The 25,907-nt window shown below is 38.0% G+C and overlaps 1 protein-coding gene across 3 annotated transcripts in view; it reads left to right on the top strand.

The window, feature by feature from the left end:
• Nucleotides 1-25,907, top strand: part of FBN1 (fibrillin 1) — a 141,507-nt gene that overhangs the window by 37,320 nt on the left and 78,280 nt on the right. For all 3 annotated transcript variants that reach the window (XM_071755237.1, XM_071755236.1, XM_071755238.1), the window contains exons 7-10: nt 12,361-12,558; nt 15,702-15,827; nt 19,957-20,082; nt 22,856-23,014. In XM_071755237.1, the coding sequence (XP_071611338.1) occupies nt 12,361-12,558; nt 15,702-15,827; nt 19,957-20,082; nt 22,856-23,014 (609 nt within the window). The remainder of the gene's footprint in view (nt 1-12,360; nt 12,559-15,701; nt 15,828-19,956; nt 20,083-22,855; nt 23,015-25,907) is intronic.

The raw sequence follows: 25,907 nt of genomic DNA, 5'->3' as shown, positions 1-25,907 counted from the left end.
AACTGTAGTCTCACAAACAGTTCATTATTTTAGTTTGGAATAAGTACTTTTTTGTGATCACAATGATGGGAAAGGAAGTGCAGGGAAAATTCATGGCAGTTGAAAATTTGCTGCTGAAGACCCTCTGAAAGAAGGCATAAAATTCTGTGGCCATTCTTCTACTTGTTTTGCTCTTTGTTCCAGGGTCCTTATTCAGACACAGTTCCTGCTTATGCTAGTTGATGTTTTTTCTGAGTTTAGGACTAGAGAAATAGATCTCTCTTAGGTGCAATAAAGAAATGCTTATAGTCAAAAAAGGAAGGTTATAAAAAACATACCTCCTGTGGGCTGACAATGTGTGGCAATGTGTATCCTGGGCTGCATTAAAAGAAGAGTGGTTGGAAGATGGAGGGAGGTGATTCTGTCTCTCTGGTGAGACCCCACCTGGAGCACTGCATCCAGCTCTGGAGCCCTCAGCACAGGAAAGACATGGACCTCTTGGAGTGGGTCCAGAGGAGGGGCACAAAAATGATCAGAGAGCTGGAGCACCAGTCTTTTGAAGATAGGCTCAGAGAGCTGGGGTTGTTCAGTCTGGAGAAGAGAAGGCTCCAAGGGAGACTTTAAAAGCTGCCTTTCAATTCATGAAGGGGGCCCATAAGAAAGATGAGGAGAAGCTTTCTGTCAGGCCCTGTAGTGGCAGAACAAGGGGTGATGGTTTTAAACTGAAAGAGGGTAGACTTAGACTAGATCTAAGGAAGAAATTCTTCTTAATGAGGTGGTGAAACACTGGAACAGGTTGCCTAGAGTGGTGGTAGACACCCCACCCCTGGGAACATTAAAAATTAGATGGGATAAGGCTCTGAACAACCTGATCCAGTTGAAGATATTCCTGCTCATTGCAGGGGGCTTGGACTAGATGGTCTTTATAGGTCTCTTCCAAGCCAAAATATTCTGGGGTCTGTCCTTCTCCACTAAGATTTCAAGAAGTTTTGCATTACTTTTACACATGTAACCAGTATAGATTTATTTCTGCATAAAAAAAATAGTACGTAGCATCTATTGAGTTGGAAAATTAATTAGACAACCTAATTGATTGTGCATGAGTTCCTTCATGGAATGTGTTCTGCTGTGGTTGCTCTCACCCAGCATAGAAAATCTCAGGAGCTAATTCATCTGGTCATTTACTAGAAACGGACAATTAATTGATCTTTTTAAAAAATCCCTGAACTTGAAGGGTCTTAACACGAAAAAAAAATCCATGAAAGATCTTTTCTCTTTTTATTACAGTAATGCCAAGAGGCAATGAACTCTGCTTGAAGCTCCCTTTATCGTTCACAAAACATGCAAGTCTGTGTCCCAAAGGCTGTGTAGTCTGAAGAGGAAAAAAGCCCAACAGCATCCAGAAGTATTGGCAGACCCACGTTACATGTGGGGAGCTAATATACAGTGAGATTAAGTCACTTGTGTAAGGGCGTACAGGGAGTCTGTAGTGGAGTCTGAAACTGAACCCAGGTCACCTCAGTCCCAGCCAAGTGTCTCAACCACAAGACTATCCCTCCTTTTCAGTGTGTCAGTGTAGAAAGTAGGCCAAAAAACAGTTTCCATCCTTCTCCACACAGCAATTTGCAAGGCTGTGAAATATTATGTATTAGACAGGCATCTGGATCAACAGCAGTTTCTGTGGATACTTTTATCTGTAAACAGAAGCAAGGCCTGTAAGAGCTTTGTAAATTTAATGTAATTATTGGTTTACCTATAAATAGCATAGTTAATTCTATAAATACTATATTTAATTACAAGGCATTTTAAAGGTTTTTAAGAATGGAAAAAATGTATTTAAAGGACTGCTGTGCTCTGTGGCTCTCTAATTCTCATATGTTTTAGGTTCTAGTACTAATACATCATGATGCATTAGCAGTCATGTGTAGCTGTGCCAGGCCATGTAACATGTTGCACCATGCAGTGGGAACTGAGAAAGGGAGTCTAGCACACCTCTTACTCCAAAGTTAAGTACTCCTCTTTGGGAGCTGGTGAAACTTGGAGCTTGTTGACCTACATCTGAGTGATTCCTATTACTTCGTGTATTTACTTATCTTTTGGAGGATCTCTGTAGAGACAGAGTATAAAAAACTTATGTTTAAGTCTTTTGTACCCCACACAGAAGAGGAAAAAAAACCTATATCCTAAGTTATAAAATAAAACTATACCCTAAGTTTGATAATTGTGTGTTGATTCATATAAATATGTATGTATAATTTTTTTAAAATGTTTTACAGTACTTAATGAAATTAAGCCTTTGTGGTTTCAACAAAGAGTATTCAGTTTACAATTGTCCTAAATAGCTTCTATTTTCCTTAGATTAAAGATGTGGTGGATGCAGAAAGTGCTCAGTCTCTTGAGGCCAGTCAGTCATTGACTCTGGAGAACATCCACCTATCAGTGCTAAATGAAGAAAAAACTCCTTCAACCAAATGGTCAATGATGACAGCAATGACTGTAGATATTAGGGAAACAATGAGTTTACTTTTTAAAATGAAATACTGATATATCTGATGTTCATTGGCTTTTTCCAATAAATACAGAGGTCTAGAAGCTCTGTATCATAGATTTAAGATCATTCACAGTAAGTAGCAGAGCAATTTAATGCTTCAGTAGGTATTACAGGAAGGCCTTAAATGAGAGCAAGCCCTGTAATTGCTGAAAACTTGTAAAATCCAAAGAAGGCCAGAAGAATAATAACTGAGAGGTAGGCTCCATAGTAACATATCCAGAATTGTACAAAAAACAGAATAATGAAACACGAGTGCTTTATGTTGGCACCTGTGGTATATGTATTTTGTAAAATTATACTTATCTGAAAACACCTCTGAGATCATTTGTATTCTTGGAAAGAGATGTTTCCTACTTCTAGCAATAGGTATTGGATACATAAGGTAATTCCAGAATTACAGCATGTATTTTGTAACATTTCAACAGAGATACCATCAGGCTTATTCAGAGGTAGCAGTGCACGTTATTATACTATGTTTATTTTTAGACCACAGTCTTAAAGCAAATCCCATATATGTGGTTATGCAAAATGGGCAAGATTCTGATCATGGTTGCAGTGGTCTACAGACTGACTGATGCTACAGTTTCATTGAGGAAAGAGTCTGATCCTGTAACACAAAGGGTATTTCATGGTATTTCAGCTAAATGGTTGATGTGTTTAACAATACTCAGAGGTGAGATACTAGTGTCTGAAGCAATGTTTGTACATAACTGACTTAAATTTCTAACTTTCTGAGAATTTTTGTTGAGTTATTACACAGTCACAAAATAATTGTCAAAATATTTCTGTGAAAATCTGTTTACAACATAAAACTGTGTTACAATCTTACTCAAAAAGAACAGTATTAACTAGTAAAAGGTTTTCAGGCTAATAAAAAATAATTCAGTTCTTACCTTATATTAAATCTGTCATCACTAAAATCATATCACTAAAAATACATGTATAGGGGAAGCATTGAGAATACAAAAACCTGGGCAAGTGCAAGGTTGAAGAAATTTGGTCAGGGAACTGTCTGCTGTGCAGAGAGGAGTCTTCACAGGAATACACTCTGTGTGCCCCTTGCTTTTGTTTGGTAGAAGTTTTCCACTGCTGTAATTTCTCAGGAGTGCTGGTCCTTTTGGGTTATGGCAAAGAGGGAACTTGCTTAGGACAAGCCAGATGATTCTTGGCAGCTGTTATAAAGCAGTTAGAAGAAATTGTTGATTGCTCTAATTACCTTGTTAAACAGCTGCCAGGACTTCAGAAGTTCTGCATTCTGTTTGGACCACAAAAGTGATTTGTTCATGTGTCATTATGATTATATATATATTTACCAACACCCAAACCATCATGATTACATTTACTGCCTTCCCTTTAAGTGAGCCACATTGAAAGTGAGTCGATTTCCCATCTTTCCTGATGTGTGTTTACTCATTGTATTTCACTTAGCTTGAGCAGTGAAATTGGCTCCCTTACCCCTCTCACCCCCCTTTTTTATTTATAAATCAGTTTCAGTTCTGGACTGAGTTTCATTCCAGTGCTCTGCAGTTGTATTGTGTTTCATGACACTGCAGAGGAACATTTATATTTTAGAGAAAAAAAAAAAAAAAAGGTTATTTCTAATGTATTGTACCTCTCCCTCTCTTTTAACTGTGAGCACTGTCTCTTTAAATTTTTTATGTTGCATTGTCTGAAAGTATTTTCCTTTTCTTTGGATGTTGGTCTATTTAATAGACTGTAAGTCATTAGGACCTATTTTTCTTAAAGAGTTTGCATTATTTTGGATAGTCTCAGTTATTTTTGTAGTCAGTGTCTTCTGGAGCCAGAGAAGAAAAATACAGAGCTCGTCTACTAGCTTAGCCTTTACTTTGATATTTAATAGTTAATATTTTGTGGTATGTTAAGAGAGTTTCTATAACGTGGCACTTCTTAAAAGTAGTAATAAACTTCAGCCAACTTCTTCTTTTTAAGTGAAACTTCCAGAGTTCTTCAACTGAATCCATTCTCCTTAATAATCATCTGGTCTTGACAATAAATATGTCACCAAAGTTAGTTACTTTTTTTTTTTTCAAAAAGAGAGATGGAAATCAACTCAGATTTTTTTTTCATTGTTGCTAGCCTGTAAAAGAAATTGGAAAAATTAAAATTTGCAAAGAAATGTTCCTTTGTAGTTTATACAGTGAAGTAGGGTGGGTAAGAGTTTGTCAGGTAACTGATTATTCAGAAATGAGAAGTTATTCAGCGTTTAACTGCATTGCTTACTGTTTTCTTCATCATGGAAAAGAATAAAATGTGGTAACAATTTTCTGTGTTTGGACTGCTGCCTCACATAATTGGGAACAACAGAGCTAAAGCCTTGATTTTGGTGAAATGCTTAGTCTGCGTGTTGGATTAAAATGTGTGCAACAAATCACTCTGATTCTATAATAATTTTTTTAAACTTCTTTTATTACTGTAATGTTATTACTTTTCAGTTACAAACTTCAAGAACTGGGTCAGTTGCAAGAACAAAATTGGCATGAAAATAGTTGTATATTTGTTCCTGAAAATGGATTGCCAAAATACTTCTGAAAATGGTCAGCCTGAATTGTTCTGTACATCAAATGCAACAGATGATGTTAGTCTCACATGGCTAGTAAGCTGTTATTTAAAAGTCGTGTTCTTTAACCAGTATCCTAGGAAGACTAGGTAGTATTTGCTAGATATGCATGTTAAACAGATCAGCTGTGCAGAAACCGATTTTTGAAGCAGCTTATGGAATGGAAAATAAATTTAGGCTGAAATGTGCCAGCCAGTCAATATAGGAGAAAAGTTTGTAAAAAGGGAGAGGAAAACATGCAGAAATGGGGTCATCAGGATGATAAATTAGAGGGTAATATTCCTGGGGCTGCAATATATGAGGAAGTAACCAACTTTTGTGGCTAATAAAGCTTAAAGAGTTATGATACCAGTGGAAGTTATTTATTGTAAGTGTTACATATGCTTCCATGGATGTCTTTTCCTCTTGTTAAAATAACAAGAGGCAATTTGGAGCTGAGATCTGTCCACAGCACAGCTGTGGTATTTTGAGACATTTCTGCTGCCACATTTATACCTGTGCCAGAAACTGCCTGAGTGGTTGCACTCTGAATCCCCAGTTCCAGTGACATTTTAGCACTAGCCAGTGTTAAATCTCAGCAGCTGAAGCTCTGTGCTGCTCTATGTGCTGAAGCAGCTGGGAATGAGTCTTGTTAGTGTGTGAAGCCATCTCTGGCACTGGCAGAACTGGCATCATGGCCATTTCATCACACCACAGCTAAACCCTACCAAACCTGTTTTAGGCACTCTAAGAAATGAGTTTTAAAATATTTACAAAGTTTTGTTTTCTTTCCTTCCGAACACCCTCTGATATCTTTGCCATGTACTTTCCAATGATAACACATTGGGATCTGAGTGGGGTGAGTAATGTTGTCTGGCTGTGGGCAGGAGAGGATAAGGAGTGCTTAACCATGAGTAACTATTAAGGGAAATGGCCCGTGTGGAAAAAAAGAGTTGTGATTGGATGCATTTATAAACGAGCCTTTCAGTGTCACCTGTGGACAGAGAATTATTGTGTCTAACTTTTTAAGTGGTTGGAAGTCAGCGCACTGAGCAAACATTTGAATGTTGTGTTCTGTGTCTGGGTCTTGATTCAGTGCATGGAAGTGAGTTGTGTGACATGTCCCCTAGCAGGAAAGACAGGTTAATCCTATGGGTTCCCAGCGTGGCCATTCACTTTTCTGACCAGCCCTTAAAAGCCCTGATGTCCTGCATGCAAAACACAATTTCATGATAGGATATGATCAGTTGTAAAGAGGGACATTTTGCAAGTGAAAAGGGAATTACAAGCACATTGTCCCTTCTCTGTTTCTCTGGTACAGTGGCAAACACAGGTTTGCATTAATCTTTTGGGAGGGATATGTGTGCAAAGCGTTTTTTTCTTTTTGTCCTTATCAGGAGATTTTATGATGTCTGAAAATACCTAGAGTCACTTCGAAGGGTATCTGGAAATTGAGCCTGAAATGCTAAAGCTTTGTGTTCTGTGACTCCGTGCTATGGTGGTGCTTGCTGCTACAATGAGCTTGGTTGTGCTGTGCTCTTGTGTAAGTTCAAGAGTTTCTGTAATTATTGGAATTTTACAGAAAAAAATCTACCTAAAGGCACAGCAGATCCTGTCTCCTGAAATGAGGCACATGGTGGTTTTATCCATCATTTTTAAATGTATTGCAACCTTCTCTGAAGAGGGTAAAATTATTGAAGTACAGTGAAACATACGGTTATGGAATCTGTATTTTTCTGTTAACAATATAGTTGCTTGTATAGTCAATTTTTTTTTAACACTGAATTTATCCCTGCTGCAAAAACATAATTTTCTTGATGTCATTCTTAGTGGTGATATTTGAGTAGATACACTCAGAGTTTATTTCTCCCCCGTTAATTTTTCCCATATATGTGTCCAACCACTGGACATTTTTGGATACTCTTGGAAATCCCATTATCTGTTTTTCCAGTCCAAATCCTAGTTTTTCTGATCTGAAAGCTGTGTTTTAGGCAAATTTTCCCCCCGCTGTAACAGGGATGTGTTATCTTTCCTTATGTAAAGCATTCTTGACCCCTACCATCCCAGGCCTGGGAAAGATGGAAACTTAGTTTCTAATAATGTTCCTGCACCCAATGGCAGAGTGCTGCATTTTAATTACCCGTTTTGTTTTTGTGCTTTTCCTCCTTGTAACTAAATGGTTACTAGTTCTTGCTCCATTTAACTTTTCTGTTTGTACTTTAAGAATGCCATTGAAAAATTGAATTGCTATAATTTTTTTTTTATTATTATTTTTTTTTTCTTTCCTTCTCATTATAAATACACATTTCGGATGCCTGAGAAAAAGCAGTTGATATTTGCCTGAAGTCATAAACTGTGTTAAAAGGTTTCTGCTACTTGAAACTCAGACCACCAACCTTTTAGCTGGCATTATTCTTAGGCTGTATGGGATCAGTTTCCAGAAGAGCATTCTTGGCTACAAAAAGTTGCCATTCTCTTTTCTGCTGGCTGGCCAAGCCATGGCACAGGCTGTCAAGTGCAGTGGGTCACACTTGAGCAGTGCTGAGTGGGCTTTGTAGAGATGAGATTGTGCTTGTGCCTTGTGCAGTCTCACCTCCAATATTCCTCTTTCATCCCCAGCTGGTAAGAAGACCCCAAACAATTAACCCCATCAAACAGCAGAAGTAAAAACGCTGCTAGGCAGGAAAGTAACTTGTACTAAAGATTGGCTTGCAGGTACTTCACTTGCCTTAGAGATCTTTCTGACCCTTCTTTTTTTATTTGTTTGATAATTGAATATTTGTTTGTTTCCCTTTTCCCCTGTACTAAAGAAAGGGAAAGTCGCCAGTTTATGTTGCTCAGGGTGGTTTCATTTACACTGGATTTGGGGTCTTGGCTGGATTTGGGGGTTCATGCAGAATTTAGCTGTGTGAAGTACTGAGAGTGAGGAGGGATGCTTCCTCTCTCCAAGCAACATTCTGGGTTTCCTGCTCAGCCAGTGTGCAGCACAAGGCACTGTCTGAGCTCTGCATGCACAGCACTCCTTTTACCATTAGCCATTTCTTTAAGGTGACAAGAGATGTCATTTTCCTGTTTTCAGTAATGAGATCTTGATCATCAGAAGATAAATGCTGGCTTGCTAGGGTCCCTTCCTTTGACCTTTGCACCCATTCAGTTTCCAATTACTTTAACAGGGATGGAGGAGTCTGTCAACCTCCCTAAGAGGTGGTTATCAATTTGCAAAACCAGGCTGTTACTTGGAAACATCAGGAACTCTTTATAGGCAATTTACAAGGAACGAGTCTTGAAAGAAATAGTGACCAGAAATTCATCCTCATCCTCTTACTGGCATAATTGTTTAATTATGGGTTCCATGAGTTCAGTTTGTTTGGTTTTGTTTGTTTGTTTAAAACTTTATTTTTACATTAAATACTACATTGTGTTTGAAAACAAGCAGAGGTTAACATGAACTGAGGGCTTAAGATGTGTATCTTGTGTAGAAAGCCTTGCATTATACTGGTGCTCTGAGTCTCTTTGGTGCTGTCCAGCAATACTTGGAACAGTTATCATTATTTATTGCTGTGCTTGCTTTTGATCAAAGGCTGCCAGTACTACATATTTCAGCAGCCTCTCTGGTGCTTTTAGGAACATAAAGGATCTTTTGAGAAGATAACTAAAATTATTTGATGATTGTGCCTGAAACAGGAATGAGCTCTAGATCAAAATGCAACTTGATTCCTTCCTGTGAATTTAATAATCTGGATTCTTACATGCTGTAAGGCAGCCTTGTTCTATTTTCCTCCTGCTCTTTTTGGCAGTATATAAACTTAATGTAGTTTTACAGTTTCTGCTGTCTTCTCGATTGTCTGAGGCTCCTTGTGGAATTATTCCTTATCAGAATAGTTAAGATGTGAAGAAGCAGATAAAGTTGTTAGATAACCGTGACTAATGCTTTAGTGAAGGCTTCTTGCATGTGCTGAAATTTGCATTAGAAGTGACTTAAAACATTTGAATTATCAGTTGCACATCTTTAAAAAAATCATTTCACTGAAGTATTTTCAAGTCGCAATGTTCTTCAGTTAAAATGAAATTAGCTCTGGAAAAAAACCCAAACAAACTCTCTAATAGCTTTTCTGGCTAAGGTTTTCCCCATTCTTTCCCTGTAATTTTTCAGCTCCTGACTGATCACTTGGAACCTTGTGTTTGAGCTATACTCATTGAAGTAATCTCAAATGACACAAATGTATGAGGAAACTGTTGTTGAAGTACAAGGACTTGTCTTTTAAATTTTATCCCAAGTTGGTGCCTTGTAGCATAGACCATAGGGTTTACTGCATCTTCTGAGATCAGCATAATTCCTAAAACCAAATGCCTTCGAGCACAAGGACAATGCTGTTACTCAAGGAAATCTGTTCATATGTGATACTATTCTCTTTTTGTTTTGCCGTGGTGTTAGTGGAATCCCATTTCTTTCTTGTAGGCATTCATCTTGTAATGTGTTAAAAAATCTTAAGATGTCTATTGAGAATGCTTTTAAGTTTAGAACTCTTTTATTAAGCATCTGTAAAAAAAATGCTCTTGAAGTGTGGATTTCTCTGTGGGCACAAACATGCAAATGGTCTTGTATTTTCTGACCTTTAGAATTCTCCATTAAGAATGCAAAAGAAAATCTTACTTCTGAAAAGGTGAAAGTTAGTATTTTAGAAAATAGAAGGAAAGCTGTACTCAGCAGAAAACTCAGTATTAAGAATAAAATTTATCAAGGCAAACAGGGGGAAACAAAGTCCATAATCCTCCATCCATACTAAAGTGCTGTGAACTTGAATAATAATAAATAGGAATTGTTTTGAGTGCATATTTGACCTACTTCTTGTTACTAAAACCTTGTGTAAAGATCTGCATGATTATGAAATAGACTTCATTGGGTTCACCATATTTCTAAGTCACATCAGCCACTACTAGGTCATTTATAGTTTGAAAGCAAACAATTGTAAATGCTGATCCATTCATATTCTACTATAAAATACAAGATAGGTTATTCACTACAGTCTGACGCATGCTTCCCACTGCAACAGAGAACAAAATGAGTCTTTTTTTAAACCAACTATATATAAACAGCATAGGGAAAATCTACAATGAGACATTTCATTCTGAGGAGGTACACTGGAGATTTCCTGTTGCTGACACAAAACTGTGGTGTCACCAAAGAAATTGTCATTTATTGTTTTAATATTAGGAGTTTTATAATGGGAGTTTTGCACACAGTAAAGCAGATAGCACTTTTAGACCTCAGCTTCTTCAAGGGTAAAGAATTGCTCTTGGAACTGAAATTGTAATTGGTATGTATAGTTTATTGTGACTAACTGTATTCATTTGAGTGTTTAGGGAATAAGATAAAGCTAGTAATTTGGTAATTTTGGTTTTGTGCTACAAGTATCCAAAAATGCTTAAAGGTGGGGGAAAAAAATAATAGAAGCTCTAGTTTGGGAAATTAGTTTGGAAAGTGAAGGGACAAAATGAAAAATACCAAGCCAAAAAAAGGTTGAAGTGATGAAAAGGAATTAAGTAATGAAAGAAAAGAGAGGCTATCAGAGATTCTGAAGCATTTCAGGATGAGGCTGACAGAATTGCTAGGGATGGAGAAGTGTTCAGTAAATGTGGCTGTACTCTTTGGAGGAGACAGGACTGAAGTCTTGTATTTGCAATCTGGTGGCATTTCAGGATGACATTAAGTAGCAGAAATAACATTTATATTTTTAAAATGTTGGTCCAGCTAACCAACACCAGGAAGACTGAAACGAACTAGCTAGAGGGTTTTCATATCATGCGCATGAATTCTTCATAAATCTGGAAATACAAGACAAATTTCTAGAGGCTAGAACAAAATTACTCTTGTTCCATTATTTTAAAAGCAAAAGAGGTGATCTCTAGGTCTTTTATAACCTAAGATAGGTTATAAGATAGAAGATAAGTTTTAGTTAGTTTAGAAGATAAGATAGGTTTTAAGATAGAAGAGCAACTACGTGATACATAAATAATGAAGAATAATGAAGAATCATTTGGTACATGTTTATCAGAAATAATTCTTCCAGAGTAACTAAACATCCTTTCATGGAAGTTCATATTTAATTGATGGTGATAGTAGTAACAATATAGCATGACTGTATATCTTACAGGACTTCTGTAAGCTACTTTATTTATTATATCAAAGAGTGGCTTGATTAATCGGCAGAATTATAGCATAAGGACACAGAATCCCTGGATTGGAACTAAGGTCAGCATTAAAAACAAGTTTCAGGGGGCACCTGGTGGAGGGAGATGGGGCAGATAGGAAAGGCATCTTTCTTACTTCTGACTTATTTAACACTATCAGTGGTTAAGACAAAAAATTATTGTTAACCAAATTTGGAAGTGGCAGGAAAATAGGAGAAATTTATAATACCATGGTTACAAGGCAGCATGAATTACTTTGTGATTTTGGCTGAGGCACCTGGTAACTATTTCAGTACAGACAAACACCAGGTTCATAATTATCTGGCTGCACTTACAGGATGCTGGACTCTGTCCTGCTGGACCATATCAGAAAAACATTTTAGGGTCACTGGTAAAGGATTAACTGGAGTGTGCACCCCGGATGTACAGGAGACAGCAAAAATTGGCAGCACACTGTTTGGTTATTGGCCTTGGAGAATGGAACAAAATAAAACCTACTAGTATTTTATTAACATCTTAGCTTAATTCTGTCTGTTGGCTAAGTGGCCTGTCCTGCCATAAACAAATCAAAGCAGATGTGCTCCACATGCCCTTCATTCAGCTGTAGGTACAATTTACCCAGATATGCCACATATTCGTATAGCATATGCCTGAACAAAAGTGAAAATTGTTATAAAAAAACTTCCTGCAGACTGTATTCCCTTCCTGTGAGACTCATTTCAGACCAACACTCATGGAAATTAACATATTCTAACTATTTTATCAGTTTTACTTCAATATTTAAAACAAACTGATGAAAATAACGGATATTAAACCAAGCAGCAAAGAGACTTGCAGAACATTAGGTGTGTAATAATGCTGGTAAAATATTTGTGATGTATGTATAGAGCTGCTTATTTTCAGTGCATTTGAATGAGAAGAAAACTCGAGAAAAATCACCTGCAGAGCATGGTTAAGTCAATTTATGAAGTCAATTGCTGGGCAATTTATGTGCAGAAGATTTGCCTGTATGTGGTGTTGCTTTGCTTTGCTTTCTTATGATTTGTTGGGATGCTGATTCCCTCTTTTCTCTTTGCCACAGATTACCGGACCGGCCCTTGCTTCACTTTGATAACCAACCAGATGTGCCAGGGACAGCTCAGTGGAATTGTCTGCACAAAAACCCTTTGCTGTGCAACAGTTGGGAGAGCCTGGGGCCACCCCTGTGAGATGTGTCCTGCTCAGCCCCACCCCTGCCGCCGGGGATTCATTCCAAACATTCGAACTGGGGCCTGTCAAGGTAAATTAGCAGCAAAGCTTCCCCAAAAGCTGCTGAAATTGTTACTGGATTAATCTTAATTGAGTTACACTGCTGTGAATAGCCTGTCCTAAGCCATTCTGGGCTATACCTGTGAAGAATGGAAAAACATTGTCAAATGCATTACTTCATGAATCAGTGAGTGCCTGATGCTCAAGTGAGTACTTTAGTAATTTAGGTCATGTGAGAGGAGCCAGCACCTTAATGAATTTCTCACTGCCAGCAACCCTTTCCCTTGGTTCTGTAATGGTGTTTTTCTGTGCATATCACTTGATCATTCCGTGGAAGAATTTATTGTGTTACAAAAAGCACTCAAAACACGTGGAAATCAATCTGTGGTGGTGGGGGTTTTTTTACCTAAAATTTGTAGATTTTGGTTTCATCTTGGGTGTCTTTACCTCCTGAACTACACTGCTTTGACCTGGAGAAAAGTGCATGTTGTGCCATTTGAAATGCCCTATTACATATTTTAAACAGTTTTGGAAATGCATTTGCATTTGTTTCAAATCATAAAATCTGCCCAGATGTTGCTTACTTCTTTCAGAACATGCCTTACCATAGAAAGTCCTTACACTGCTTTTGGCTTTTATTCTAATAGTTCCAGCTGTATAAATTCTTTTATTGTCTGGATGTCTGGCAGGAAACAGGAGAATGTTAACAGGGGCAGCTATGTATTAAACTGATGTGGATTATACATTCCCAGGGCCGTATCTTTAGGGCTAGTTTATTTCAATCTGTCTAAAATTTTTTAATAAGTTACTGTATTTTTGACAATAGGGGAGATAAAAATTATAAATATACGAGTAATTTTATTTAATAATGACTTTCCTGTGAAGGACATCAAGGCATTCCATTGCAGTAAAAATGTAGATACCCTCTCTCACAGGACAAGACCTAGCTGGTACAAAGGTCAGAAGTACAATGTGCAGAAATCTGTTAATCAAGGTTCTGGACACTTCTGAAATCCTATGTGCATAAATCTGTGGCCCACACCCCTGAACTCATGCCACACCTAGTCATATCCCTCCTGTTTATATCATGGAAAAGCTGCAGTGACCTCTCCAATGGGTTGTTGCAGCTTGGTATAAGGCTTTTTGCACTTTTCTCAGCATGCAGCTACGTTTATGCTGGTCTGTATGAAGTGCCAACACAGTTTTGGCCCTGTTTGATTTGTACTTTCCATTTTTCCCTTTTCTTGTAATGTGTTCATAATTTATACAGATCTTCTATGCAACCACATATTAGCTTTATTTTTCATGCAATTGTACCAAATCCAGTCCTTTTGAAATCAGATAACAGCCATTCAGACTGAAGACATTTCAGGGATTTCACATCCATAGTCAATCTAAATAAAGAAAATCAGGTTAAATAAAATCCAGGTTCTCTGGAGAAGAAAAAAAAGAACCATTATTGTGTGGAGAAGTCAGAAAAAATACAACTGAAGGGAGGGCAAGTTTAATTTAAAAAATAAATAGCATATCACTGCCCACAGTTTGACTTTGTCTGTCTGGTTGAAAGGTAAATTAATATCACAGCTGAGATTTTTAACAACACAGAGGAGGAAAAGGAAAGCCAAAAGGTGGAATTTTGAAACAGACTTTTGAGTCAGGAGCATGACTTCTATTTCTTTATTTTTTTTTTTTCAGTCAGTACAGTTCCATGGAGTCTGGCTGATAACTGTTATTAAAACACAGCTTTTTGCTCTAGCTTGGGTCCCAGCAGCAATGTGATGGTGCTGAGGCTGTCCCAGTGCTCCCTGCCTCCCAGCACAGTGGTTGCTCAGGGTCAGCACTGCTCTGGCTCTGCTGCTGCACCTCCTGACCTGCTCAGCCCAGGCAGGGATCTTTACATGAAGCTCTGCAAAGTGGTACAGATATGGCCCTTGGCATTCCTGAAGCTTCCTACTTGCTGCTTCCAGGAAAGTTGACTCTTGGCCTTTTGTACAGATGTGGTACTTTGTTTTTCAGAATCCAGGACACATTACAGATGGCTCTCTAGGATTTATAAAGGGAGATTTGGAGTTCTCTCCTTCAGCTTGTGTCCCTGTGTTGAAATCAATCCTAGCATCAATCCCAGGGATTCAAGAAATTGTGTTTTAGCAGCAGCAGCTGGTGCTCCTCGGGGAAGTGGGGGAAGCACAGGCACTTGGGTTGGAGGGTGGTGAGTGCTCTGTTTGCTTCTGAAGGACGGGGCACAGCAGACACAGGGCAGCCCCAGGGGACTGGGAGCCAAACCTCCAACCTCTCCTATTGCAGTGCCTCTCCTCCTTCAGTCTCTTTTTACTTGTTACTAAGCTGTAGCAACACTTTTGCAGCTAAGTGACGACACATGTTGTGCTAAAACAGCTGTGAGGCCAAAAGCTGGGGCCTCTTAAAAATGTTTGTCTTGAGCTTCCTACCTAGCCTGTGATATCATCTTGTTTCATTTTCTTAACTGACAAAGTTAAAAGGAAAGAGAGAGAAATAAAAGAGAAAAAACCTTCCAAATTTATGAATGTCTAAGCAGATCATTAATAATTCCTCCTGAGACATTAATTGTGACTATGAAACTCCTTGAGTCAAATCCTTAATCTTAAGGTCATTGGTGTTGATCTTACTGGAGTGATGAGTGTAATAATTTCCATCAGCAATAACCATGCAATTCCCCATGGCTCTCCATGAGGCCCCCTCCATGAACACTGCACACTGCTCCTCTGTGCCTTCCCATCTCTGCACTGGTGAGCTATGGACTGTGTGCACTTGCCAAGATGTTCAAAGGGGCAAGTGAATTTGGGTTCCTAGCCTCAGATTTTTTAGAAAGAACCTGGTTTTGACAGGTTGTGTTCTGTGCACATCGTTTCCCAGATGTTTTGGAATACAGTACAGTGGCAGTTATATGTTTAATGTCTGTAACAATAATAACCATGTGATTTCTTGCAGAAAATATTTAGAGTACTGCACTTAATCATACTTTGCAGAGAGTAATTAAAAAATTACTGTCTGTCTTCACAAGCAAGTATCATAATATTATGATGGGTTAAGAATGGATTTAGGCATATTTACTTTAATTTCTGAGTAGACAAATTATTATGTCTATGCTTGAGAAATGAATTAAAAATAGGTGTTTTTTCCTTTTTTATATGATAGATGTGGATGAATGCCAAGCCATCCCTGGGATCTGTCAAGGGGGAAATTGCATTAATACTGTTGGATCTTTTGAGTGCAAATGCCCAGCTGGACACAAGTTTAATGAAGTGACACAAAAATGTGATGGTAAGAAACTTTAGAATTTTCTACTAGAAGCAAAGGAGGAGAAAGTTTCCTTTTTGGGGCCAATTTTGTTTAGAAGTTTGTAACAAACATTCCACTGTCTTTTGCCTTGGATGTACCAAGAGTATTCTTCGCAACAAATATGGGTCCTTGCTCCTTCTAAACCTAAACATTAAAAATAAGCCCTGCAGCCTTTTCCAGCCTTTTATTCATTTAACATTTAACAGAGCTAAAGGGACCTCTGAAACAAATTCAACATCAAAACTAAAAAAATTTTAAAGTAAATTGTTGCTTTAAAAATGCTTGAGGCACACATCTCTATGTAGATCTTTTAACCAAAAGGTATATATGACTATAAGGGTCAGCACATTCCCACTTACTCAGGTGAACGGTTTGTAACATTAGTGGGAGTTTGACACTGCTCAGTGAAGGCTACAGGACTATACTCTAAACTCTTCCTTACAGTTGCAGGTGTTAAAAGAGGTCAAACACCTTACCTTTCCTTATTGGTCATCCTATTTTGGAAGTACAACAGGTGCTAGATACAGTGTGGAAAATTGCAGTGTGTATTTATGAAACCTTACTAATTTTTAACTGTGATTTGAAACTATTGTTTTTCTCTACAATACAATAATTAGGCATGGATGTCTCATTGGCTTTAAGGTAATTTTGTATACCAAAGGAACATGTGTCAATTTCACAGTTTTGATTCATCTTCTTTAGTGTGAAGTCCAGATAATTTTAAAACTCTTGCAGCTGGTTCTCCTTTCATTCATTAGATAAAAATAAATGTCAGTAGGCATGTTTCATAAGTGGGTAGTGATTCTGGAGTGACAACTGAGAATGTCATAAAGGTTTGTGATCTTGAGAGTGACCCTTTCTTGCATCAAGAGTCTTTAAGGAATTTTTAATTTTGCAAGAATCACTCTTTCAAAAGAAAAATCCATATTTCAAGAAAAATGTTATAATTTAATTGGGAAAGCAATTTCAGAGGAGTTTGTACATAGAATGGTTTCGGCAGAAAGCAACCCAACTTTAAAGTAGAACACTGCAAGCGTTTGCTTCTGAAGTACCAAGAATGTGGTGAAGAGGAAAGTCTGAACATGTGCCTTGTTCATTAGTAGTACCTGAAAAGATGAGAGCTATTGGCTGGCACAGACAGCATTCTATAAACATGTCTACAGTAGTTTCCAATTGCTGAATCAAAAAAGCCCAAGCACAGAACAAAAAAACCCAAACCACCTTTGGAGTCTGCACTTGGTAATTGTTGACAGACTTGGACTGAAGAACCTGGGACAGCTTGGTTCATTCCCAAATCCTGCCACAAATTTCTTGCCCTATCTTGTGAAACCCCTTTGGTGTGACCTCCTAGCTGCCAAGATGGGATGAGGTTTTCCCTCTTCAGTTCCACACCTGTAAAGGTTTGAGCCTCAGCACACAGCAACTTACTTTCAGCCCATCTTCATATTGCATGTACAAAGCAACTTCTGCTAAAGCTGTGTAGATATTAATCAAATTCAAAAGATTAAAAGAACCCCCTTATGCCAGTGGCATGAAATAGGATGGTGATTCAACACAGATATTCCTGAAACAGCACAATATCCATTCTGTTTTTCTTAGCTATCCTTCTGAGATTTAAGTTGAAATCTCCAATATAAGAAAAGGTATTTGCCTTATAGTAATTAACTGTAATTAATTCTAATATACAATAACTGACATATCATCATCACTTGGTTTAAATTCCTGTCCAGCAAGCAGGACTTCTGGCAGCTGCAACATGGTCTTAGTCACTGATTTAGTAGAACTGGGAGCTGCTTGCTGAGTGACCAGTACTGTTTTTGCAGTGAGTCCCCTTTAAAGAAAGATCATGATAGAAGTCATAAGGTACAGTGAGACAAGATTGGAAATGAGGTGTGTTGGCTGAAGGTCTCTTTATTAGCTAACGTAGAGGATGGCAAACTGTATTTTAAATGCTACATGACTTCACTGCTTCATATCACCATTCCTCTTCCAGTTGCATTAATGCTTGAGGTAAATACTTTTTTGTGGTGATGGAGGGGAATAATTTTTCCTGAATGACATTTGGGAGCACACAGAGTTTACTTACCTTTCTGAAACTGACATACCTAACAATGACAATGTTGCTTATATGTATGTCAATACTAATATAAATAGTGAAATACTGTTTGGGTTAGGCTCAACCCTAAAATAAAGAGTGATGATTTTGCTTTTAAAAAGGTCTGACTATATAAACAGTGGCAACACTAACTTTAAGATAAACATTGGTGAATTTGAGTCAGAAAATGCTTGAATCTGATCCATTTACGACTGCATTTTTCTCTGTTAATTAAGGGCCCTATTCAGACCAAAATTCAATTTCCACATTTTTTGTCACTGAGACTTTTGGGACTCCTGTGGTGTATAATCCTGAAGCAGGAGCCAGAAGTCTCTTAGCAGTGCTCCCAGGGCATTTGGACTTGAGGCTTTGGCAACACCCTTGAAGTAGCACTGAAAAAAAAGTCACACCCCTCTCACACACCCAAGTGAGGAATGCAACCCACATCACGACAGTCAGCAAGATGCTGGGGTGGAATGTGTGCACTGGGAGCCCAGTGCTCTGCACCACTGAGGATGGGTTGGCCTGTAAGGTCTCCTTATCTGTATGCCACCCTTTCCCTGTCCCTCCACTCTTTTCCTGCCAAGCAAAGGGTCACAAAGGTATTAGAGGATTCAGTGGTTTACCTAGGGAAGTGGGATGAGTAATTCATAATTTTTATTCTGCTGAATTTTTGTATTGCCATCTTTGCAGTAGGAGAGAGATCCTTTCTACTCTCTATAATGCTCATTAACAGTCCTATGGGACTTTGGGTGTTCCCCCATCTGTTGGGGCTAAATTCCAATTTAGGCGTTACATTTAAATTCCTCCAATCGTTTTTAATGACTATGGTATTATTCACTCCTTGCCTTGGCGTGTTGGGTGGTGTTGCAGTATTTCATCTCAGAAATTTTTGTGGTTGGTGAAATCATTATTACAGCCATGTGTCTATCTGTTTGTAGATCTCTGGAGGAGAGGTTGGACAGAGTCCTGTTATGCCATTATTTCTGGCTCAGTTCTCCCAGAGCAACTGAATGATGGTAGATGGCTGTGACAGGAAGTTGTCATTGATCCCTCTAGAGGATAACCTCTCTTTCTGCTCTGCTTTGCTGATTCTTCTTGTAGGTACTTTGGAAAAAAAGTGAGCTGTTTTTCAGCTCAGTTGAACTCCAGGTTCCTAGAAGATTAATGAGAGCCATGCTAAGTAGATACAGCTGCTAAATAGATACAGGGGAGGGAGGCAAGTAACTAAACATCACATGCAGGCTACTGATAGTAATTAAGGAGGAATTGAGGCTGACATAGGTTGTTCTTCACATGAGTGTGGATAATTTAAACTTCTAGTTGTGGAAGAAACCCTTCAAGTTCCCTCTGTTTCCATGTACAGCTATGATCAGGTATTTGTTAGTGGGTTTTTTTCCTGCAGACTTTGAAAATTTTTCTGCATTTGATCTATGATTCTGTGTTATGTGGATTGAGATTCATTCCTGGAGAAAACAATGATATGGACTTTTTAAAAAATCGCTGACAAAATCTAAGAGGAATTCTGGAAGTCTAGCTGACTTCTGCAGTAGATATTTCAGTTTCTGTCTAGAAATCTGTTGAAATTTCAGAACGTTCACTTAGCAGAGATTGCCAGGAAAGGTAGTTTTTGTTGCCTTCAATCATCCTGCTCTGAGCTATAATCCTGTCAGAATGCATTATTTGAACAGTGCCTAGCTGCTCAATGCGTTTATATGAGGAAACCCCTCATAAATCTTTTTTTATAAATCTTTTTTTCCAAGAAAAACCCAAGTGCAGTAAGAAGAATGGACAATTCAGGAGGTGCTACACCTCCCCTTGAGTCAGTATTGAACCAGTACCACAGTATGGTGCCAGGAGACTGTGCTGCTGGAGATGCCATAAGACATAACAGTTAATCTCCTGATCACTATGGTCATTGCAGGTCCCATGACATTAATACTAATTATGAAATACCTATTCTTGTGTAAGAACTAATTTAGCTAACCAGCCTCTGCTTCTCTCTTTGCCTTGAAGATATTGATGAATGCAGCACCATTCCTGGAATCTGTGATGGAGGAGAGTGTTCCAACACAGTTAGCAGTTACTTCTGCAAGTGTCCTCCAGGGTTTTATACAGCTCCTGATGGCTTAAAGTGCATAGGTGAGTAGAATCCTTTAAATAATAATTAATAGGTCATCGATATTTATGAATATGTTTCCTTACAATAGGCAGAACTAATTTTAACTTATCTCCTTGGTATTCTTGCTCTCATATTTGTCCTTTCTGTAGTCATGTTCTATTCAGGAGACATTGAGAAAAACAAATGTACTTGAGAAAAAAGGTAATAATCCCAAGCAGCTTTTTAAAATAGTTCAGCTATTTATATTTTTAAATAGTTCAGCTAAAGAATTGGGTATTTAAATGATGACAGCCTGTGTTATGTAATATGCCAGACTGTGAGACATCACTGAAACTTTGGCTTTGTGTCCAAAGTATAATGTGTTAAATTGGAAGCATTGTTACTTATGTGCAGATATTTTTTAATTTATGTCTAATATTCAGGTTGCATGCTTGCCATATTAACAGGGACATAGCCTAAAATCTGCATGCAAGCTGGGTAAAACATGTAATCTTGATTTAATTACAGCATCTGTCTCAAGCGAAAGGTGTTAGCTGAACGTGTCTATTCTGCTAGAGATCAGGATGTGCTTCTGAGAAATGTATCCCTTAGGGGACTGAGCATCACTGGGGGGAAACATCCAAAGGAGGAACCAGGAATTCCATTTTTACAGACTTTAAAAATTTGACTAGACAAAGCAAAGATAATACCTCCTAGAGCTGAAGAGTAGGAACAGGAGCAGGGCGTCTCAACCCAAGTACATGAGGGTTGCTATGAGGAGAGCTGCTACCCATGCTTCCAGCTGGAGTATATTTATTTGGCTAGTATTACTTATTGATGGGTTTTTTGTTGTTTTCTTGTTTGTTTGTTTTTTAAGAGGCACATTGGTCTTGAAAACTATTTTCATGTTGATTTGGGGTCTTCTCAAAATACAGCATGTTTTTAGTGAAAATATTAAAAATAGCTAAAAGTAAAAAAAAGTTGTTTCCTGCTGTTGCTGTCCTTACTTGTGTGTTTTACCATTTGGAACTGAAAATTAAAGGGGGAAAAAAAGAATAACTTCTGATTAGGAATATGGGAAGATTTTACATTCTTCTTACCAAATTTGTCTTTTTCCGAAAATCATGTAATAAGTTCTTGGATAAGCTCTTACACCTGTAGGTAGACAAGGATCTTATCTGTGTATTTACTTTTTTATGGCACCTTGGGTGCCTACACAGATTCAGTGTAGATTCTTTTTCCACTTCTGCCCATTAGTGCTTTTAAATGTTTCAAAACTTGGTACTGACCAAAACTGAGAAGGATGAATTAGAGGATGCTGATAAGGGTCTTTTAGAGGACTTCCTTCCTTACCAGCCACCCCACCATCACACCAACCATCTCAATTACTCTCCACTCCATATGAAGACCAAAATTATAACAAATGCAGCAGGGAACAGTTTGCATCAGAGCTTTATTTGATTTTTTTAAATGGTAGAGTGAGGAGTGTAAGTGTTTGGCAGTTTAGTTGGGTACCAGGAGAAAATTGAAGACCAGTAATAGAACAGAGTAGATTTTTTTTCTCCATTAACAGATTTCCATTATATGATAATATGAAGGAACTAAGTAAAGTTTGGAACCAAAGGCCAACTGATTGTTTTAGCTGTACTGCCAGTAATATCTGTGTTCAGGATTCCAGCTAATAAAAGGCAGAAGCATCAAAGACTCTCACAACATATCACTAGATATCAATTTCCTCAAAATAATAAGAAGCTTCCCTGCTTTTTTTATATCTATTTGAGTAGCTAGTAAAGTCTGGAAGGCACTGTTAGTACTGCCTTTCCACCATTCCCTGGATAATAGGTACTGTCTCTTTAGTGAATGGTGTCTGCTGTTGTGAGGTTTTATCTGCAACTTTTTCTTCTACATTTTGACAGCCAATGTTTGTATATTTTAGAAACAAACTTGGTCTGGTTTATTGTGGAGCATCAAATTACACCACAGCTTGTAATGACTTTGATATGATGTGACATACTGTGAAATAATTGCACAGTGACATATTGTGAAGTAGTAAGATTTTCAGATCATATCACGAGATTCCTTTTTCTTATTTATTTATTTATTTATTTATTTTGCTCCCATCTACATTTTCTTTCCCTTTGCTGGAGCTGAGTGTATGAAATCTGGTACAGGAAGTTCTTTGGAAAGCATGTGCCTACTGTTTTCAGGCAGGAAGTCAGCTCATCTCCATAAACAATGTGGTGGCACCAGTTGAAGTTGTGTTGCTCTTTTCTGCAAGCCTATATCTTGTCAAATCACTACATACTTCATCTGGGGTAGCCATGACTAATCAAAAATTAAGTAGTGCTTCTCAAAACTGCAGTGCTGTGAGTTTATTGCAGTACACCAATGGCTTTCAAACAAAAGGTTAAATAGAATTGATCTGATACAGTTTTTAATAGAGAAGACACTGCATTTTTCTTTGGGGGTGCAGAAACATGTTTTAAAGTATACTGAATACATGTTTTAATTGTGTTTTTGCCTGTATTTGTTTATTGCTGTTCCATATTTCTGTTCAGCTTTCTCACAGGAGGTGTTACACCCAAATCCAAAGCAGCCCAAATATTGTCAAAATGTTTCTGGTTTTTTTCTTTTCTTTTCTTTTTTTTTTTTTTTTTTTTTTTTTTTTTTTTTTTTTCTTGATTTGTTCAAATATCCCAAGCCCTGTGCTATCCATAATGTAACCAACCAATAAACCCAGGCTCTTTCCCTGTTGTGAAAGTCCCATTTCCTCTTTGGGCTGATGATTACTTAGCCATTTCTCTCTCTTGGCAGACGTGCGTCCTGGATACTGCTTCTCCTCCCTGAGCAACGGGCGCTGCAGCAATCAGCTCCCCCAGCCCATGTCCAAAATGCAGTGTTGCTGTGACAGCGGCCGGTGCTGGGCTTCTGGGGTAGCCACTGCTCCTGAGATGTGCCCCATCAGATCCACTGGTATGAATCCACCTGTATTCTTATCAGCTCAGATGAACACTGAATTAGGCAGTGATTTTCTCTTATCGGTAATGTTTTTGTTGAAGAACTGCATTTAATGGTGGGGGCTGGAGGTTACCTTGAAAGGTCATTTAATCCGAGTCCCTGCCCAAAGCAGAGCCTCCTGTGGAAGGTTGCTCAGAACCCCCAGGAGGCTTGGGCAAGCAGACACAGACAAAGGATATTCTCTGTTGCTGAATAGTGCTTTGTAGCCTGGTTATTCTGACCTTACCTGATTCAGATTTTGTTTTCAACGTGCTCTTCTGCCTCAAGTTACTTCCCCTAGAGCCTCTTCCCTCTGCAGTTTCATTCCCACTGGAAAACTGGGGTTTCCTCCCCCTTATGTCTCACTTTCTGAGGTGCCATTTATTTCCTGAATGTTGACAGAGAACATGATTTCTGTCTACTACCAAAATGTGCTGTACTTTATCGCCTCCCTGTGTATTGAGATCCCCAGATAGTGTGAGATTTTAATTTGGGGGAGATTGTGGAAGTAAGTGTGAGGGAGTGGAGGAAAGATGTTTTTGAGATTATATGGGACTGGAGTTCTAATTAAATGCTTTAGAAAAGAAGAATATAAGAAGCCAAAGGACTGATGGGAGGAGGTTAAGGGAGGGCAGAGTCCAGGGAGGAGTGGGGATTCTAGCACTATGGCAGCATAACTGAAGAAGTTGTCAGAGGTCATCTATGGGAGCATTTGTTAGTCTTGTTTTAAATACTTTGAGTGAGTTTGTGTAAAACTTGAGCAGAGTTCTATAATCACAAAGAAATCTTGGAAGAATCTTCCTGGTTCTGTCACTATCTCATTAATAATATTTAAATATGTTAGAAGTCCAAGACTGGCTAGAGTAATGCTAACAAATTAGATGATCTGTTGATGCTCATCTGAAATAGGAAGACAGAGAGCAAGCTTTCAATCTTAACACAGTCCCTCTTTTCTTTACATACTTTCTAATTATTCAAATCTCACTTATGAATAAACTGGGAGGAAAACTGAAATAATTTGGCAAAGACTGCAGGCTGAGACATGGTGGAGAAGGAGCTAGAGCCCAGGACTTCCAGACTCATAAATCCATGCAAGGTCTTTCAGATCATGGTTACGTCACTTTTTGTTTTGTTTTTTTTTTCACTTGATTTGGGATATAAATTGAAACTATAAGTTACTCTTTTCAAAAGAAAAAGGTCTTTCTTTGAAAGTCCTTACATATATGTAGTGTACTGTTGTCATTATTTAATCAGGTTCAGTTATTCCTTAATTTATCTTGAGAAAGCAAGTGGAGGAATTTAGAGCAGTCAGTGCCCCAGAGTCTCTCTAACTCTGAAATGGAAATGACTGCAATATAGAGTGGATCACTAGATGCATAATGTAACCAAGCAGTGGTATTTTCATTGTAGACAGACCCAGATGTTACTATAAAAAAGGCTGTTTATTGCTAAAAATTATACATGGAGATTAAAGTTGCAATAAAAAAGGACTGTGCTGTATTTCTTTGCGTAACATGGCAATAATTGTTTATGTGGAATGACAGGGTTTACCACTGATGCTATAAATACCTTCACAGCAGTGTGTCAGGCATCCAGCCATGTGTGTGTTCAATTCTCACCTCAGCAGTCTCTCCATGTGTGCTAATTCCATTACACTGATGGGCAGCCCCAAGGGGGCTTTTTTGCAGGGAAGGTTTGGGCTCCTGGTGGATTTGCTTTGGATTATTGGGTATTACCAATCTAGACTAAAGAGGAGATATAGTATTGTTTCTTTCACAAAGATTGATCAGTGGGTTGTAGAGAATGTGTGATTAGAGAATTGACTGTTAAAAGAACCATCATTAGCAAACATTTGCATACTGGAATTTGTATATATACATATACAGGCATGCTGTAGACCACTGACTGATAGTAGATTCAACCTACATATGAACAGGCAAAATAGGAAAAAAACCCTAAAAGCAAAAACAACTAAAAAACCAAAAATACACTAAAATATTCTTGGTAATTATTTAAATATTAAGATCACCCTAAGGAACAATAGAGGGAAATGTAACGACACATGAAACAAACTGATCACCTAAGATCATTAAAATACATGCAAAGATCATGATCATGGGAGGCAAAACTTTTGGCTGCCATGTTTATTTAACAAATCTTTGGGGATTTAAGAATACATTCTAATATGTTTTACAGGTGGAGATAGAGGTGAAGTGAAAGTGTTGAAGGCTGAAATATTCAGCCTAGTTCACCCAACACTGAATTTATTTTTTGGTTCTAATGTTTTTTTATATCGTTTCAGGAATTTATGCATTTCTGTAGCATTTTGTTTTAATTATATAATTCCTCTCCCCTATTGTTCCATAAACTTTAAAATTTTGAAGTTCAAAGGTAGTGGCTGCACGAACAGTTATTTGTGTACACATGAACTGTGGACATGAATTAGGTCAGCTGGAAATGTGGTCTTTAATTGTGATACTCTGCGTGCATTCTTTGGATCGCAAGTTCTAAAGCCACACTTGCCAAAGACAAAAGAGTTGAAGGCAGGAGGAAAACTGGGGCAGTAGGACAGATAATCACTATTAGAGATAAACAATAGGAGAATGCATAACACTCAGCATAGATTGTGCTTATGGCAAAACTGAGCTTTTCCCATCATCTGGGAAAGGATAAAATCGATGTGGACCTGACTTGATTTCTCTTTGTCTGTGCTTCTTACACTGCACCTCATTTGGTTTCTGCTTTTACTGGCAAACTTAATTTTCAGATGAAAATAGTGTTAATGTATTCATTCTCTAATTGGTTTTGCCTCATTGCTTATGTTTATATTTCTTTCTTTTAGGAGGTTAACTTTTAAGAAATCCAGTTG

The sequence above is a fragment of the Heliangelus exortis genome, chromosome 11 (genome assembly GCF_036169615.1).
Source record: "Heliangelus exortis chromosome 11, bHelExo1.hap1, whole genome shotgun sequence".
Lineage (NCBI taxonomy): Eukaryota > Metazoa > Chordata > Aves > Apodiformes > Trochilidae > Heliangelus > Heliangelus exortis.
The sequence above is the reverse complement of the archived record's forward strand: the minus strand, read 5'-3'. Positions and strand labels throughout refer to the sequence as shown.